Source organism: Symsagittifera roscoffensis, chromosome 5, assembly GCF_963678635.1.
Source record: "Symsagittifera roscoffensis chromosome 5, txSymRosc1.1, whole genome shotgun sequence".
In the NCBI taxonomy this organism is placed as follows: Eukaryota; Metazoa; Xenacoelomorpha; order Acoela; family Convolutidae; genus Symsagittifera; species Symsagittifera roscoffensis.
This window is the reverse complement of record NC_087066.1, coordinates 33,740,967-33,757,780: the sequence shown is the minus strand read 5'-3', so window position 1 is coordinate 33,757,780 and position 16,814 is coordinate 33,740,967. Positions and strand designations below refer to the sequence as shown.

At 36.9% G+C, this 16,814-nt stretch overlaps 2 protein-coding genes across 2 annotated transcripts in view; both read left to right on the top strand.

The window, feature by feature from the left end:
- The window catches only part of LOC134845755 (serine/threonine-protein kinase 36-like), a 332,187-nt gene that overhangs the window by 272,437 nt on the left and 42,936 nt on the right, over positions 1-16,814 (top strand). Inside the window, exons 2-6 of the mRNA XM_063862818.1 lie at positions 5,793-5,915; positions 6,018-6,158; positions 6,343-6,420; positions 8,331-8,461; positions 9,496-9,612. Coding sequence (XP_063718888.1) covers positions 5,832-5,915; positions 6,018-6,158; positions 6,343-6,420; positions 8,331-8,461; positions 9,496-9,612 — 551 coding nt within the window. The 5' untranslated portion in view covers positions 5,793-5,831. The remainder of the gene's footprint in view (positions 1-5,792; positions 5,916-6,017; positions 6,159-6,342; positions 6,421-8,330; positions 8,462-9,495; positions 9,613-16,814) is intronic.
- Positions 2,997-3,955, top strand: LOC134846399 (phosphatidylinositol N-acetylglucosaminyltransferase subunit C-like). Its single transcript, XM_063863735.1, has one exon. It carries the CDS (start codon positions 3,015-3,017, stop codon positions 3,876-3,878), a length of 864 nt encoding a protein of 287 aa, XP_063719805.1. The 5' UTR covers positions 2,997-3,014; the 3' UTR covers positions 3,879-3,955.

Below are 16,814 nucleotides of genomic sequence, written 5' to 3'. Positions count from 1 at the left end.
TAGTATGGGATGTGGAGGAGTTGTACTCAACGGGGTTGCCCGATCAGAATCAACCAGTGTCAATCGTGGTGGTTAGCGCCATGCTAGCAGTGAGATGGTTGGAGGCTTATGCGGACACAAATGAGCAGGAGACGGCCGTGCCGACTCCTGAACAGCTGAGCAACGTGAAAATGAGTAGTGAATTGGATCTTTTCAGAACCACTTGCAAGGTTCTGAGAATACCTAAAGCCATTGAAAGAATATGGTCAAGGCAAAGATTGATGCCTTGGTTCCGTGCAGTGATGACATCTTGGATGTATGAACGCGCGAAGCGTCACATGTCAAGGAACACGGAAGCCTATCAATCTTTCCAGCTAGACATAGGACCAGGAGCCTATAAGAGAGCTTTCCTGACGCATAGAAACGCGGTCACCACTGCGGTGAAGCGAGTAGCTGGAGCGCCTTGTGTTACTGAAGATGAAAAGAAAGAGGTCTTAAGAGCTGACCTAGAACGAAACGTGAGCCTGTGTCTTCACAACAGCTTTTGCAGGAACCGGGAGCAGAAGGTGAATGTGGACTTACTACCTTGTTGCAAACCGAGGCTGTTGGAGCAGGAGGGTTGGGGCACGGCCCGCAACTCTCTGGACATGTTAGAGAAAGTTCTGGAAGACAGTGACGCTGAACATCAGGATGGAGAAATGATGGAATGAAGATGACGGAGGAAGAGAAGAGAAGGAGAAAAAACTTGATTGTCTTTGTGTGTAAAAACTTGAACAAATCAACCAAGTTTTGATTATTGAACTTGTGAAACTTTTTGTTTTGATTTAGTTTGGTCAGACCAAACTTTGAAAATTGTTGCAATTGTTAAAATTGTTGAAATTGTTGATTTTAGTTACTACTATCTATGTATGTATATAAGGAGCATAGGTGAGTATATTTACCTATTTATTCACGACTGAAGTTTTTAACCTGTGTAAGACACAAATTCACTGTGTGGCGACATGGTAAGTTTGAGTAAACTCGCTCGAGAAGGGTGGGTAACTCAATAACTTTCCTAGCCACAGAGTTTCTTAGTTTTAATATTGAAAGGACCGCATAAATGACTAATTATACTTGGTGAGTGAAGTTAAGTTAATTTTAACGGGTGCGTGGCCGTGCCACGTCCCACTTTTTAATCAGAAGCGAAAAGAAGTTTTATGGCGAGATGACGTAAGTAGTCAGAAAGGAAATTTTATCTAGGACACTCCTCATGGTGCAACTTTTGTGAAAATGTTGAAAGGCAGTGAGATGTAGTACGATGCCATTTGTGAACACGTAGTGAGTTGAGGTGGAGTAGATAAATTTCATTTTCTTATGCGATTTGTAAGATTGGTTACAGAAAACTGGATACCTACTTGACGATAACCCGGTGTTGTGCGATCAATAGGGACATTGATGGAGACTTGTCCGGGGAGTATGTGCCATTCCGCCGGATGACACAGTATAACCTTCCCGCGACGAAAAAAAAAGTGACTAAAGGCCTTACGAACAGAAAAGTGTTGCGACGGAGGGTCAGAATGTTCTGGAATTTTTATTTTTAAAATTTCGATTTGAAGGAGAACATTTCTGAGAAATAGAAAAAAGACGGCCATTTTGAATAAAATAGAGAAAAATCAGAACGACGCCATATTTTGTGACGAACGGTTGTATCCGAGAAGAGAAAATTACGGAGCCTCTTATCGTGGCAATAACACACGATAAGGACCTTAGTGACGGATATTTGTGGAGACGGAGGCTTCAGTGGGGGGGAAGAGAAATACCACGGAACCCTCCCGGGACACGAAATATAGGAGATAAGAGTGTTGTCTCAAGAAAATCACGGGAGCGGAGGCTTGGTCCCCCAGAGACTGTTATATGTGAAGGGACTGTGTAAACTAGCCATAACAGTTGCTGTAATGTCCTAGATCTGAATTAAACACCGTTATTATTTAATATTTCAGAGCATGAGTAGATAGAGAAAGGAAAAGGTCAATCCATCTCCAATGGATTTAATATAAAACTGTCACACAAAAACATATAGAAATAGGTGGTTCGAGCCGTGTTTTTAATGACAATCACGTAGTCTGAGGATCCGAGACTCAGCTATGTGGTTGTGTTCGCATGCAAACGAAAGCTGATCAAAAGTCGTTTGACTGATGGCCTAAAAATAGTAACTTTTTACTTTGCCCTAGACAGACCAGAAAATCAACTGGCAAGGTCGAGACGGTGAAAAACGAGTGGAATTAAGGTAACTGACGCCTGCCAGTCGTCAATAGGTACTTTTTCTACGCTCCGTCGCTGTGTGATATTTGGGCGAATGTTACAGAATTTACAATTTTAATGCATTCTTCAAACACATCAACACTTATCAGGTGAATTCCCATAGGTTTCAATATTCATAGGTTCCAAAATAAAAAAATCAGTCGCATAAGTTCCAAAATTTATCTTCTTGAATTCTGATTGGTTGAAATTTGAGCCAACGAATTCATGGATAGATTGTTTACTGTTCAATCAGCATAAACTCAAGCTGCAGAATAGTGACCGCCGCAGCCGCGCCAACGTGTTGCGAGCTTGCCACCAAAGGGTAGGACTCTATACGAAATTTAGAGCCGGTTATCGCCGCAAAGCGGCGACGCGCGCGTAGCGCGCCCACCGGCGACCTTAAACCGAGACTCGGCTAATTTAGTCTTTTGACCAATTGAAAAGATTTGGAACTTATGCGACTGGTTTTTTATTTTGGAACCTATGGGACTGATTTTTTATTTTGGAACCTATGAATACGCACCCACTTATCATCTTTCTATCATAATCGTTTCCTTATCTAGAAAATTCCGAGAATTTTGACTAGATAAATTTGATGAAGGAACTCCTGACTGTAACCTCGGTTACTATGATACTTTCGACCAGTATCATAACAGTTATGATACTTTTGTCCTTTGATCGTTTTCTTGAAAAAAAGAGAATCGTCTTTTTTGATGTTTTCCATACTTTTAAGATCAAGTTGATATATAGCAAAAATGCGGATGACCAGACGGAGTGGGAAAATTTTGTATGTAAAAAATGATGAACCCGATAATTACATTGGACCCTCGTTTCTACAAGAATTAAAAAAAAACGTTAATATCAAGCTTTACGATTTTGTGACTGTTTCTGAAACTAGCTCATACATTGCTCAACATGTGTCTTTCGTGTTGTTGGAAATAGGAATTTTTGTTTTATTCTCGCACGAAAGACTCAGTCCTCTTCCTGTTCTTATGTTTTTAATGTGCGGAGTAGGATTTTGTTACTTGATTTATCATCTATACTTGGAAGAAAGCTGCTGCGATAGCAAGCCATCTACTACAAAAACGGTTGTAAACGATTTAAGAAGAGCTAGCCTCCTCGCTAGCTTGGTATTCATTTTGTCGCCCGTTTTAAACACTTTAACTGCTGAAATTAGTTCTGATACGATTTATGCATTGTCCACCCTGTGCTTTCTTTTAAATGTTTTATTCCATAATTACGGAACATATTCGAGCTTACTGTTTAGTCCTATTTCTTTAAATTGTGGCATATTTGTCTCAGTGTTACTGGCATCACGTTTGGACGGAACAGCTCACACGTTCACTATGGTGATTCAAGCTTTTGTCTTCTTCGCTTATGCACCCAAATTCACAGAACGAATGCGAGATGAATACCCGTTGAAAACGGTTTATGCTAACATTTTGATCACAATTTTTGTAACAATCGCCTTTGCGTTCATCAGTTTAGTGGCCTTCTGTTTAATATTTCTGCTCTTTATTTCAATCCTTTTACTGCTGCCGTATGTGTTTGTCAGAATGCAGAAAATGAAAAATACGATTCATGGACCATGGGATGAAGCAGTTTTAGCTGTCGATTGATTAATTTTGCTCTAAAAGTGCCAATATGCATAAGAAAATCAAATGATTGCTGCCGTTACAGATTTGATAAAAACAAATCATTGATATTTTCTCAAACAATTGAGGTTTTGATCACCCATCGTTTTTCTGACGATCTCCATGAAGGGTGGGCAAGAGCTATGGCGTAGGGTTTTATGGGATCAATTGAGCAATCTTACCCCCGCAATGACCAATTGAGCTATCTCCCCCCCCCCAGCAAAAACGAAAAAACTCTACAAAAAGACGTCAGCAAACGCAAGTAGATGGATGATGTGTTTAAAGCACGCAATTAATTAACCGACTGAAATTTATTTTATATGAGTATCGAAAAAATTTTGAAAAAAAAATCGAAATTTAAGGGGAAAAAAATTTTGTTTTTGCAAATTTTTGTTTTAGGTACCATAGCCTCATCGAGCAAAGCAATTTACCAGGGTTGGTGCTCTAGTCTTGTATCTGAATAGCAAAAAATGGTTCTCCGCAGCACCTTAATATTGTACGCTAAAGCTTTCTGTCATCATCATCATTGCCGCCTTATCCCGTTCAAACGGGGTCGGCGGGGCGCTCCTGAATCTTCGAGCGGCAGTGTTTGCGGTCGTGTGCGTCGGCTTCCGTCAGTCCTCGTCTTCTCATTTCCTCCTTCACGTCCTCTATCCATGTCTTTCTTGGTCTTCCTTTGCGTCTTTTTCCAGGGACCTCAAGGGAATACGCTTCTTGGATTGGATTACTATCTTCTCTACGCACGACATGCCCAAACCATCGCAATTTAGATTTTTCAACACAGTCAATAACGGTCTTCTGAATACCAAGTCGGCTCAAAATTTTAAAAAAGCTAAAGCTTTCTGTCATTTTAAGAAAGAAAAAAAGTCGCTTTTTATGCCTGTTTTATTGATTCTTTTTTTTTCAATCTGAATGAAACTTTTGAGCTTTTGCTTTTATATTGTAAATTTTGGCTTTCCACAGTCGTTGGAAAATATGTTTTATGATTTCATATCATTCAAACTATTTTCAAGTAGTACCTATTGATCTATCTCCCCCCCCCCCCCCCCCCCCCCCAGACTCTTATAAGTTCAGACTCTTATACAGGTCGCCATGATTTTTTCGCTTTTGTTCAGGCCCAAAGTTACCTTTTCGCTGTTCGATTTTTGATTTGATTTTAAGTTCAGTTCATTTCTTTTGGCAACCTGCACTATCGAACAGCAAAAGTGTAAAGGTAGCGAAAAACGTGATTTACTTTTAATTGAGAAAATGGAATTCCGAGCGATTTCAGTGAACAATTTCTAGTTTCGAAAGTGGAATTTAGTTTCAAGATTTCCCTTTTAAGGCTTCCCAGCGAAATGAAAATTTTACCTATTGATCCAGTTTTCTCAAATTGGGTTAATATTATCAAAAAGGTGTCAATCATAAATTGTTCTAGAATTTCAAAGACCTGTAGGGACATCTATTTTTTTTCTCGGAAAAGTTGAGAAGTCGGTTTTTTTTGTTTACGTTAATTGATTTTTTTCCAACTATCTATTGGCTATGCTTAATCCTTTGAACCATGAAACCGTAGGGAAATTTGTAATTTGAAATATGTTTTTCTAGATTTTTTTTCACATGTAAACGCTTGTTTTTTTTTATTGTGAGTTCACGTTTCAAATCTAACTTAACATTTCTGCGCTCTGCAAGTGTTCAATTTCAGTGTCTGTGTTCTGCTCATATGTTTTAACCCTATGTGTTTGATCCGCTTTATTGGTGTTTGAAAGACTCCAAGGGCTTATAGCGGGGTAGTCAAGACATTATACTCTTAATATGTAGGTGGCGGAAGGTCGACGGAAATAGGCGGAAAATTTTGTAAGATTTTGAATTACTTGATTTTTCAAAATTATTGTTAAGATTTTGAAGTAGTCGATTTTTTAGAGTTTGAATGTCTTGATAATAAAAAATCAAAACGCGAGAATGGACGGTTATCACGTGTTAGAGTTAATAGGAGAAGGCTCGTTTGGAAAAGTCTACAAGGGTCGCAAAAAGTTTTGCGGACAGGTTAGATTTGATCGATAATACTATCATACATTTCAAAAATGTGAAATTTATCACAAATGGATGCGATGCAGAATTGCGCGTAAATGCATATTATTGATATAGGTGGTGGCCATGAAGTTCATCAGCAAAATCGGACGGACGGAGAAAGAGCTGCGTACCCTGAGGAGAGAGATCGAGATTATGAAGTCAATGCACCACGATAACATAGTCGAAATGATAGACACCTTCGAGACCCAGAACGAGGTAGAAATTATCCCTATTATATTTATGTAATACTATTTTAACAAGTAGTTGAAAAGTCAACGTTTAAGTAATTTCAATGGCTTAAATATGGCTCTGGAATGAAAGTAGCACTGGGTTTTTAGGGGATACTTAAAAATTTTAGTCGAATTGAGAAATAATTTCATGTGGATAACGTCTTGCTTAGGTATGTGCCGTGACTGACTTTGCCGAGGGAGAACTATTTCAAGTTCTTGAAGATGACGGGACGCTACCAGAAGAGCAGGTATTGAACATGGTTTCGATTTCTGTTCCCACCACTGAAAGTAGGGAGGAACTTTTTCTTCGAATCGTTAAGTGTTTTTTGTTACGAAAAGTAAGGTTCCGCAAATAATCATTGGAATGGTGTACATTAAGGCCCTTTCAGTCGGTGTTTCTTGCGCGTGGTGTGACAAGATAACTATACAAACGCTTAGAAAGTTAGTTAATTAGGCAAAATCGACTACAAACAAGGGCAGCCAGTTACTGTGAAAGTAGCACAGAATGTTCCAACCATAGTTTTTAAAAACTACAAGAAAAAAGTTTTTTATTCAAATTAGTGTAGTTTTTTCTGCGTGGTGTGATAAAAGGATCGGACTTAAAACTATAATTTAGGCATATTGGACAGTATTAGTAATATAGGCAGACAGGACAACAGATTTTGGAGAAAAATGACTAGAGGAGCAAAAGAATCATAAAAATTTTCAAAAATTTGTTCACATTTTATAACAGAGTTTTTGATTCCCAAAATGGCCTTGAAATTGTCCAAAAACTAATTTTACTCGAATAAAGTTAATTAAGCATAAATAAGCGATTGTAAACGGCCTAAATATAGCATAAATAAGCGTGCTCGCTCGCTCGAGTTAAAACGAAAAATCAAAAATTTCAAACCGGTTTTTCTATGTTCGAATTTTTTAATGTTCCAATAACGACTTTTCGTGCATTAAATTTTTTAATGTTCGAATAACGACTGAAAGAGCTTTAATATGATATATCACCCAACTCAGTCCGATGATTATTTGTGGTACCTAATTTTGCTTAGAAAACGAAACGAAAAAAAAACAGGGATAGTCGGTTACTGTGCAAATAGCACAGAATGTTCCGACCACAGTCTTAGAAAAATACAAAAAAAAACTTTTTTCAAATTAGTGTTTTTCCTGCATGGCGTGATAAAAAGATCTGAACAAAAAAAGAAAATTTAGGCAACTAAGTTTTCACGGCGTAAAGTAAGCTTAAATGAGCTTTTGTAAGCCCATTCAACCCAGTCCGATGATTGTTTGTGGTACCTGATTTTGCTTGGAAAACAAAAGGAAAAGAAAAAAAACTAAAATACACCCGAATACAAAGTTCCACGTTTTCATTGGTTGGAACAATTACTTTTTCTAATTTTTTTCGCTCAATAATTTTGAGTTTTCTTGAAAATCCTTAGTACCAAGATAGCGCTAAATGTAGCTTCCGAACGTTCGAAAATAGACTCGCTGGAAAAAAATAAACCTTTCTTTCTCAACACTTGGGTAACTTTTGGTCCTTTTTTAAATATCATTCGAGTCACGCCTGAAAGAGCTTTAATATGATATATCACTCGACCCATTCCGATCATTTTTGAGGTATCTGATTTTGCGTGGAAAACGAAAAAATGAAGAGACAAAACTAAAATACACCCGACCCGAATACAAAGTTCTTCTTCATTTTCATTGGTCCCAACAATTATCTTCGCAGTTTGAACTTACTTCCAAACCGAAGGATCAACCAGCCGAAAAGAGAATTACTTTTCTACAAGCCGGAATTTATATCAGCTGCGCATAATGGTAGAAAGAAATTATATCAACCACATATAAATTAATTGAACACAAATTTAGAGAAAAATTTATTCTAATCAAATTATTTCAAAGCTCGCGTTTTTGAATTTTTTCTGTTTCAATAAATTTTCTCGGAGCTATTGCATCCTTTTTCTTAAAATAGAATTAAACGCTTTTATAAATATAGAAGTTATTAATGAAGTTATAAATATAGAAGTTACAAATCGACAAATGGAACTAAGTTACTGGTGTGTTAACTTCTATTCAAGCTGTTCTTTCGGCTTATCGTCGTTTTGTTGGTATGGTTGCTCGTTGAATCACCCCCGCCCCGATATTCTGACTTAATGATTTTGGCCAGGTTCAATCAATTGCTAGTCAGCTGGTGTCGGCGTTGTTCTATCTACACTCACACAGGGTCATTCACCGGGACATGAAGCCGCAGAACATCCTTCTCGGACGCTCTGGGCAAGTCAAGCTGTGCGACTTTGGGTAAGAATTTTAATCGAGCTCTTGCCTGAAGGTGGAACTAATCGATCTTTTATTAAATGAAATTATTTTGCGACATGATAACAAGAGTACTTGTTAATGGCAGTGCGATGAAAATTGTTTGTGAATTACTTCTCGGGATGACATCTGAAAATAAGTCTTCTAAAAATATTCATTGCAATCAAATAAGTTCAAAAAACATCCAGAATAAATATCCCCAATGCACCAAGGAGTATAGCGAAGCACAGAAACAGCCATATCATTTGATAAATAGGGTAAACAAGGCAGTCATGTAGGAGTGATGAAAGTGAGTTCTGGCAGCAGTTGCAATTGTAGCTGTGACTTCTGGACTCGTACATGCCATGGTTCGGGTTGATCCATCCCAGGCGTGGGTAGGAACACTGCTCTTCGTCTGAAAAAGTCCTTTTTGTTAACTTAACCAGTTGTTAATTATAAAGCTATCCTAGATTATCTAATAAGCGATGCGATGGTTCAAGACAGCCGGCGTCCGCAAATATTCAGTGCTACAACTGTCAGAGTTTCAGTCACGTAGTTTGAGAATGCAGACACAACAGTGTATAGACTATGATAGATGATTTTTTCTCTAAATCTGAAAATTCGCTTTTATTTCTGAGTAATGTTCGTATGTATTCTGAGAGGTCAGCGAAATATTAATTTTGTTAGTATCGAGATTTGGTGGTCTTTACCTGATGAAGAAGATGAGGAAGAATTGCGTTTTTTCCATTTCTTTTTGCCCATCTCTAGTCCACAATTTTCCCCTCTTTTTTGAGTGAATTTATGCTCACAACTTGATTTAATCACAAGATAACGATATCTTCAATATCAAGTATATCCTCAAATCCAAGTATAAGGATATCTTCAATATCAAGTATATCCTCAACAGTGATCATTATGACGAAATACTTTACAATACTAAACTTAACCGCAAATGGCTTCATTTGCAGATGTAATTAAGAAAGGAAGTTGAATTCATCTTTAATGATGTTAAGTAAAATTGAGGACTTGCTGTGTTTTAGATTTGCCCGTGCGATGAGCAGTAACACGTTGGTGCTGACGTCAATCAAAGGCACTCCCTTGTATATGTCCCCTGAACTTGTGGAGGAGAGACCGTATGATCATACATCTGATCTATGGTTAGTTGATGGCTTTGTGAACCTTTTTTTGACATAATTCGAAGAGTTTTAGCTGTATCCACTTATTTTTGGACCACAGTCTAGTAATATCTTATTATTAATCGTATGTCGAGATTGACTAGAAAGTATTTGAGTTAAGTTTGAGGTGTAACTCATAGAGTAATTTTGGATAGTGTACACCGTCTGCTCGTCACGCTATCTTATTTTCGGCCGGATAGATTCGTGCAACTTCTTAGTCTAATACCGATCCTAATCTTACTCTTATATCTACTAGTCTCAGGGTGTTTAACTAGTCTCTGCTAGGCTCGATAGATCTAGACTATACTGGCTTATTGCGATTGCTGAAGTTATCTTGGAGAGGTAACTACTTTCTAAGTTAAATTCAAATCTCTCTGGTGCTGAAATTACAAGTAATTTCAGCACTTACAAATAAGTGGGTTGTTAGTTAGATGGATCGTGATTGGTTTCCAATTTATAACCAAATAATAAATGTAGTTTATATCTGGTTCCACCCATCCGGGGTTTACAGAGTTTTGAATCTTAGATCTTCTATCTGTAATGGAGGATGGATGTTGGTCGTTGTTGTTTGGCGAGCATCATTTCCTGTTTTGTTCTTGAAGAAGAAAGCTCCAAGAAGCTGGAGTCATCGATAGGAAGTTGTTAGCTATCGTTTGACAAAGACTATGACTGTCAATGAAATCAATCTGATTTCAAGTTGGTTTGCTATGATCGTCTGTTCTTGATTGGTTGTGGAGAACTGTGTTTCGATCTGGTTTGGGAATGGCGTGAAGATCATGTGTGGAGAGGATGCCTTGTAACTCGGATCTGTACGTATAGTTGAACATCGAGATGGTCATTGGTCTGATTCAATGAAGTCCTTTTCTGCGAAGTCAAGTCGTACTCTAAATCCTTTATGAGTTGTGATTGTGAGCGGCATGTCAGTTGTATTTAGCCATCCTGTAGGTTGAGTGTGATGGGTTCGTCTAGTCTTTGGATGCTCGTTCTTGTGGTTGTTCGTGGTCTCTGTACATTATAATTTACATTTTATAAAATTTTGTTAGTTCTTATTTTTTAGTTATGATTTTGATTAATGGTTTTCTCAAAAGCGTTTTAGTTATCTTTAAGAGTTACTCACACTTGAGTACCTCTTGTCAAAAATAGTGATGTGGTCACAAAGCGTGGATGTAGCACGGTGGGTTAGGCCGGCTATAGAGCATGCTCAGGACGTCCTCTCTGGTGGGTAAGGCCAGTAAGGGGAGTATGATTTCATGCTGGTTTTTTAAAGGGTCCTGTTTTGTGTTAACTTTTGTGTTATATTATTTATTGTTTTCCTTTTGTTTCGTTGGTTGTGTCCTTTTCTCAAAAATCAAATTGTTTGTGCTTTGGGTTTGTCTTGCGACTTTTTGGTGTTTTATTGTTTCTTTTTTAGTCTTGGTAATAGTCTTCAAAAGAATAATTTATCCAGTTTTAAGCTGGTTTAATCCGGTTTGGGTACCGTGAGTTTTCTTTTCTTATTCATGCTGTTAGTTTACGGTTTATGGTGTTTAGTAAGCTGCTTTGGCTAGTTCGGTTATTATATAATTCCATTCCAACCGGGTTAAAGGAAAAGTGGAAACTTGTTATTGCTTGTTTGAGTTGTTGTTAGTGCAAACTTAAAACTTGAATTCATTATTTTCAACAATTCTTCGTGGGCGAGCTGTGCGATTGTGGATAGAATTTCTGTGTGTTTAAAGAGAAGTTATAGAAAAGGTTAGTACTGCATTTCATTTGTATGAATTTATTGCTTTTAAGGTGAAATTTTACTGCTTTTGGGGTTGAAATGTATAAATTGATTTTCATCGTATTTTAAATTTACTACATTTGGGGGAATAATTTAGAAATGAATTTACTACTTTGAATTAACTTTTACTGCATCATTTAGTGCTGTTGGTTTAATAGAGTTTAAAATGGAAAGCAGAGTTTATATTTTTATTTGTCTTTTCTTGTTTTGAAGGTGATCGTGATGTGAAGGCTGAAGAGAATACAATTTACTGAATAAAATGGTTAGTTCGATTTTGAATTAGTTAGTTTGAAAATAATTAAATTCATAAATACCGTTAGTCATCTGGGAAAAAGCCGTGTGGGAAAATGTCGTGAATAGCGTCTGAGGTAGTTAGTAGTTTTGCTAGTATGCGTATTATGTTTTTAGTTTGCAATAGTGGCCAAAGCAATTGCAGTGCTTTGATGGTTTTTAGTTCTTCGGTGCCTACTGCAAATTCATGAGGTGTGTTCTGGCTTAGATTATAAATTTTATGATTATATTATGGATGAATTCTAAAATGGGTACTTCTATGGGTTGAATATATTCATGCGGAATGATCAGAGGTCAGGATTCTTCGTCATTGAAGGTCTTCGTGAGGGGACAAAAAGTATACATCTGAGTTATGGGATCATAATTCCAGAGGATGCCTTGGAAGTTAGTATTTTTAATGCAATACGTGAAGTTTAGAAAAAATGGTGAGCTGTATTTGAATTAATGAACTGAAATCTGTGGTGAGGTTGTGATGGTGTGTGTAAATGAAAATGATTTTGGATAAAGCGATAGTAAGTATAAGTAGGTGTTTGCTTAGTTCTCAACATGATGTCGTGTGAGCAGTGCAAATCGCGTTCTTTTGGTGTCAGGAAGTGAAAGGTTAGTGAAAATATTTAAAATTTTTCGTGAAATGACTCATATGCTTGGATGTCTGATAGTGCTTCTGAAATAATGTGATCATTCTTTTTATCTAGTATGTTAAGTGTGAATATGTATGATGATTTAATAAAAAAAACTTTTCTGTGATTTGTGGATTTGCAAATTTATCGTCATCAGGAAATTGGTCTTGATTAGATCTGATGATGTTATGATCGTAACATTCAATTGAGTAGTCGTTAGCGCGGGGTGCAGTGAATATTTTTAGTAATTTTTTATATCCTACGTAATCTGAGTGCTGTGGTTAATCTGAATAATTCGTCTTTATTCCTTTCAATATCGATAGTGGTGTTATAGAGTGGTAGCGTAAGGGGATTAGTGAAATTATAATAAGCTGTCCAATGAAGTGTGGGTATTAATACATGTTCATCTACAAAATGACATGGTTCAGGGTTAGAGTCGGATTGATTTAGTGTATATTGGGGAAATAAAGGTTGGGTTATTTGAAGAAAATTCGTAGTATTGGTGTGGTCTGGATGATTGAGATATTCTCGGGCGGTTCCGGGTTTGGATGGGAATGGATGATTGGGGAATTTACGTTTAAAAGTTCTATAAGCACGGTTACTATTGTTGGATGATTCTGTGGAAGTGGATGAATGAGCTAATGATGGAGTATAATCTGAAATTGGTGTGGGTGTTGGCGGATTTGATGTTGTTATTGTTGATGATAATTGGTGATTAGTGAGGCTGCGGGGAGATAGCAATTGTTGTTGGAGTGTTATGAAAAAATCTAGTTCTTCGGAAAGTTGAAGATTATCAGGGGAGTTGTTGGTGGAGCGTTCATTATTGAATGGGGAGTATGTTCGGGTTACTTGAGAAGGAGTGTAGGGAGATGTATGTTGGCTATGGGATTGTATAGGTCGGAAAGGGGGTTTTGAGAAGGTTGTTGAGCTGGTCGGGGTATGTGTAGAAAGGGATGGTTCTGAATCGGCGAATTCGTCGGGGGTTTCAATATCAGAATTATTGATTTGTGAAATTGTTGTATAAATTGTGATATGTGAGTTAGTGTCAGAATTCATGCCGGATGATGTGTTAGCTTGTGGTGAATCAGGTGGCGGAAAAGCAAAAAGTGGGATAATAGGGAGTGGATTTTTGAGATTGGTAGGGTGGGAGTTTGATCGGTGGAGTGATCCAACTTGTCTGCTCATCGTGGGCTAAAAAAATGATTATTTTGAGACTGAAAAGTGGTGGTATGGGGCTGTTCAAGGATTTGTTTGTATGTATCGTCAAATTGAAGTTTGTCGTGTCACTATGTGTTGGATGGGGCTTTGTATGTGGCTGGGTCTTAAGTTTAGGGGGTTTCTGATTGCTAAATTTCGAAAATTTCGTGAGACTAAAGATAATGGATGATTATTTGGCAAATGGGTGCCGTAGGTAATGCGTTTGTATTATTATTTGAGGCATCGTATGTGTTGGGATTTGTTGATAGTTTTGTTTTGTAATCTTTTATTTGTGCATCTAGGTGGATTTTATTTAATGATGATGAAATTATTCCAAAAATGGCTCAACTGTTTACTTGTGTTTGTATTGCGCATGTGTTATAGATTCCTTTTAGTAACGAGAAAAGAAATCCAATAAAATTAAACATTGCGTATGAGATAGTCAATCTTTCTAAGATGTAATATGGCCATCCTAGAAAGGCTAAAACTTCGTTTTTCAAATTTACAAAACTAAAGATATTGATTGGTGATATATCTTGTGATCGATATTTTTCACCGTTTAAATATATGTAATCTTTGATGTCTTTCAAATATCCGCTGTAATCTTGTGCGTAAATATCTGAAAATCTTGCTGTTTCTGCAAGTTTTCGTAATTTTTGGTCTATTGATTGTCGTTGTATAGTGTCCATTTGTGTTGGTAGTTCTTGAAACTGTTGTGTTCTAATGTGATGTTGTATATCGGATTTAAAATATATACCAATTGGTTGTGAATCGATATTTTGGGTTGCGAGCAATAGCTCGAATGCTTTCTGGTAAAAACTTTTTTAGTGGCTGCATGAGTGTAGGGTATGGCGTAAGTAGATAGTATTTATCTTCGTCAGGGTTTAATTGTACGACGTTGTGGCTATTTTCTGATCCACATGGGACTGCGGTATCCCAAAAATATGTTCGTCTTGAAAATGTATCAACAAAATGTACTTAATTTTTGTAGAATATGGAGATTCTTTTGTAACAACGTTTGTCTTCAAAAACATATAGTGCATATACTTTTGTAAAACTTTTTTGGTGCAAGTATTAAACCATAAAATGTTTCCTTCATAGTCAAGGAAGTTTGATCTATTTCCGGATAGCAAAAATCCTGCGTATGGTATTTTGAGTACTGCTAATGCGAGTGATTGTAGAATTTGTGTTCTTTCTAATTCGCATAGTTGATGGAGTGTTTCTAATTCAGAAAGTGACATTTCTTGGAAAATTCTACTTATTGTGTAGTCTAATTTCATATCTAAGTAAATTTCACAATGTATTGCGCCACAATAACTATTGTTCATTAATGATAGTTCTTGTAAACGTGTGCTTTCACTGTCGTATGGTTCTAGTCTTCCACCAGGATTTCCTGTGTTTTTGCGGAGGTTCACTGGGATGTATGATGTATCTTCGTTTATGAGGTAATGTGTTGCAAAGGGGTCAAGTTTTATTTTCCGGTGGTCATGTCGAAACCTTCGTCGTATTCAACAAGTATTTCGGAGTATTTTGTTTTGTAGAGTGGGTTTTTGTGTTTATATGCAAATTGTTCCGTGAAATATTTGAAAACGTGTCAATTTATTTTCTATATTATGGATGTTTCTAAAGTTAGTACTTATTCTTTCAATTGGGTTTACTTTTTCAAATGGGATTGATTCAATAAAATATTTTTGTTTAATTTTAATCATTCTAGCGTGTATTTTTGCAACTTGGAAAACTGTGCAGGTTTCTTCAGGAAACCATACTATGGTTGCTTGTGTGCGTGTTGTAGGATCGCAATATCCTTGGCCATTTTTGCAAGGAAGTCTAATGCCTTGGTAAAGGATTGTGTCATCTTTTAAATCTCGTGTTAGTTGTACTTTTTCAAGTTGTATTTTCCAATCAAAAAACATTATTTCTTGACACCCTTTATTTTTTGTATCTGCTTTGCAATTTGAGGGGTCATTGATACCTATGTATGGTATCCAGTGTTTATCATGTAGATCGTATGTCAGTCTTCCGTGTGTTCCATGAAAGGGGAAATTTCTGTCTAGTCTAATGTGACCTTGGTGTTTTTCAAGTTCTGCTGGATGTGCTGAGTCTGGGAAAATTTGAATATTTACAAGTTTTCTATTCGTTCCGTCGTTTTGTGTTAAGTTTAATTGTCTAAGTTCATTCTTAAAATCTTGAGGGTTAAGATGTAGTAATCTTTCTATATTACTCTGATAGAAAGATTCGTGGTCTAGTCGGTTTTTATTTCCGTTTGAGACTTGCGAGCAATGTACTTTCTTTTCGGAAAATGTTACTGTAATCTTGTATCCTGTTAATGTTGTTGATCGGGCTTTTGAGTATAGTGTTGCTATTACATTTGTGCTTTCTATAGCTTGTGGTTCTGATTCGCATTGTGTTACTTGGTTTATCGCGTATTTGTGTAGTGTTTTTTGTTCGTTTTCTTCACAATCATAGTGTGTTACTAATAAATCCTGAGGTCCTGTACGAGGGGATGGATTTGTATGTAATTCGGAAAAAATTACAAAAAGAATGTGTTGAAACGTAAATATCTTTAAAATATAAATGTGTATGATAATACGGAGTATGGGTTATAAAATGTGATATATCCAATTGTGTTTTTAGTGTATCTATCGTATTTATATATTACTTCAGTTGTTATAAATGGAGGAGGTAGTGATTGAGCTGTTATGTTTGGTGGACTTAAGGGAAAAGGGTGTTGAACGATATTATTAAGTTTGACTGTGATTTCAAACTTTAATTGGAGACTGTTTTGTTGAAGTATTTGAATGTTATGTTCTCGGATATCTTTGTGGATATCTTGTCTGTATTGTAATCTATTAAGTGCCCAACTATGGAGTCGGTTACTTTCTTGATGTTGTCCAAATAGTGGGGGAGGTGCTACGAAAGTATTCCAATCTAATCGTAAAAGGATATTTGACGATGATTGTTCTCGGTATCTAGCGTCGAGGTTGTTTGGAAAATTTAAAGGGAAAAGTGTTAGTGAGACTTGACTTATTGATGGTGTTGACGGAAGTGAGAGTGTTTCTGGTAATGATGATAGTATTGTATCAGAAGAAATATCTATTGGTTCATTTACTATGTTCGGTTCACCTTGTGTATATGAGTGTGTTGTCCAATATGGTGGTCTTTCTGTGGTGTCTGGGGGATTAAAAGGGTTTTCTCGGATTTGCTGTGATGTGGGGGTGGAACCTTAGTAGTCTGAGGGTATATTTGAGATGCTATGTGAAAGAAGTGTGGGAGTTTCTGGTAGTGTACTGCTTGAAATTTCTGAGGTAGTTGGT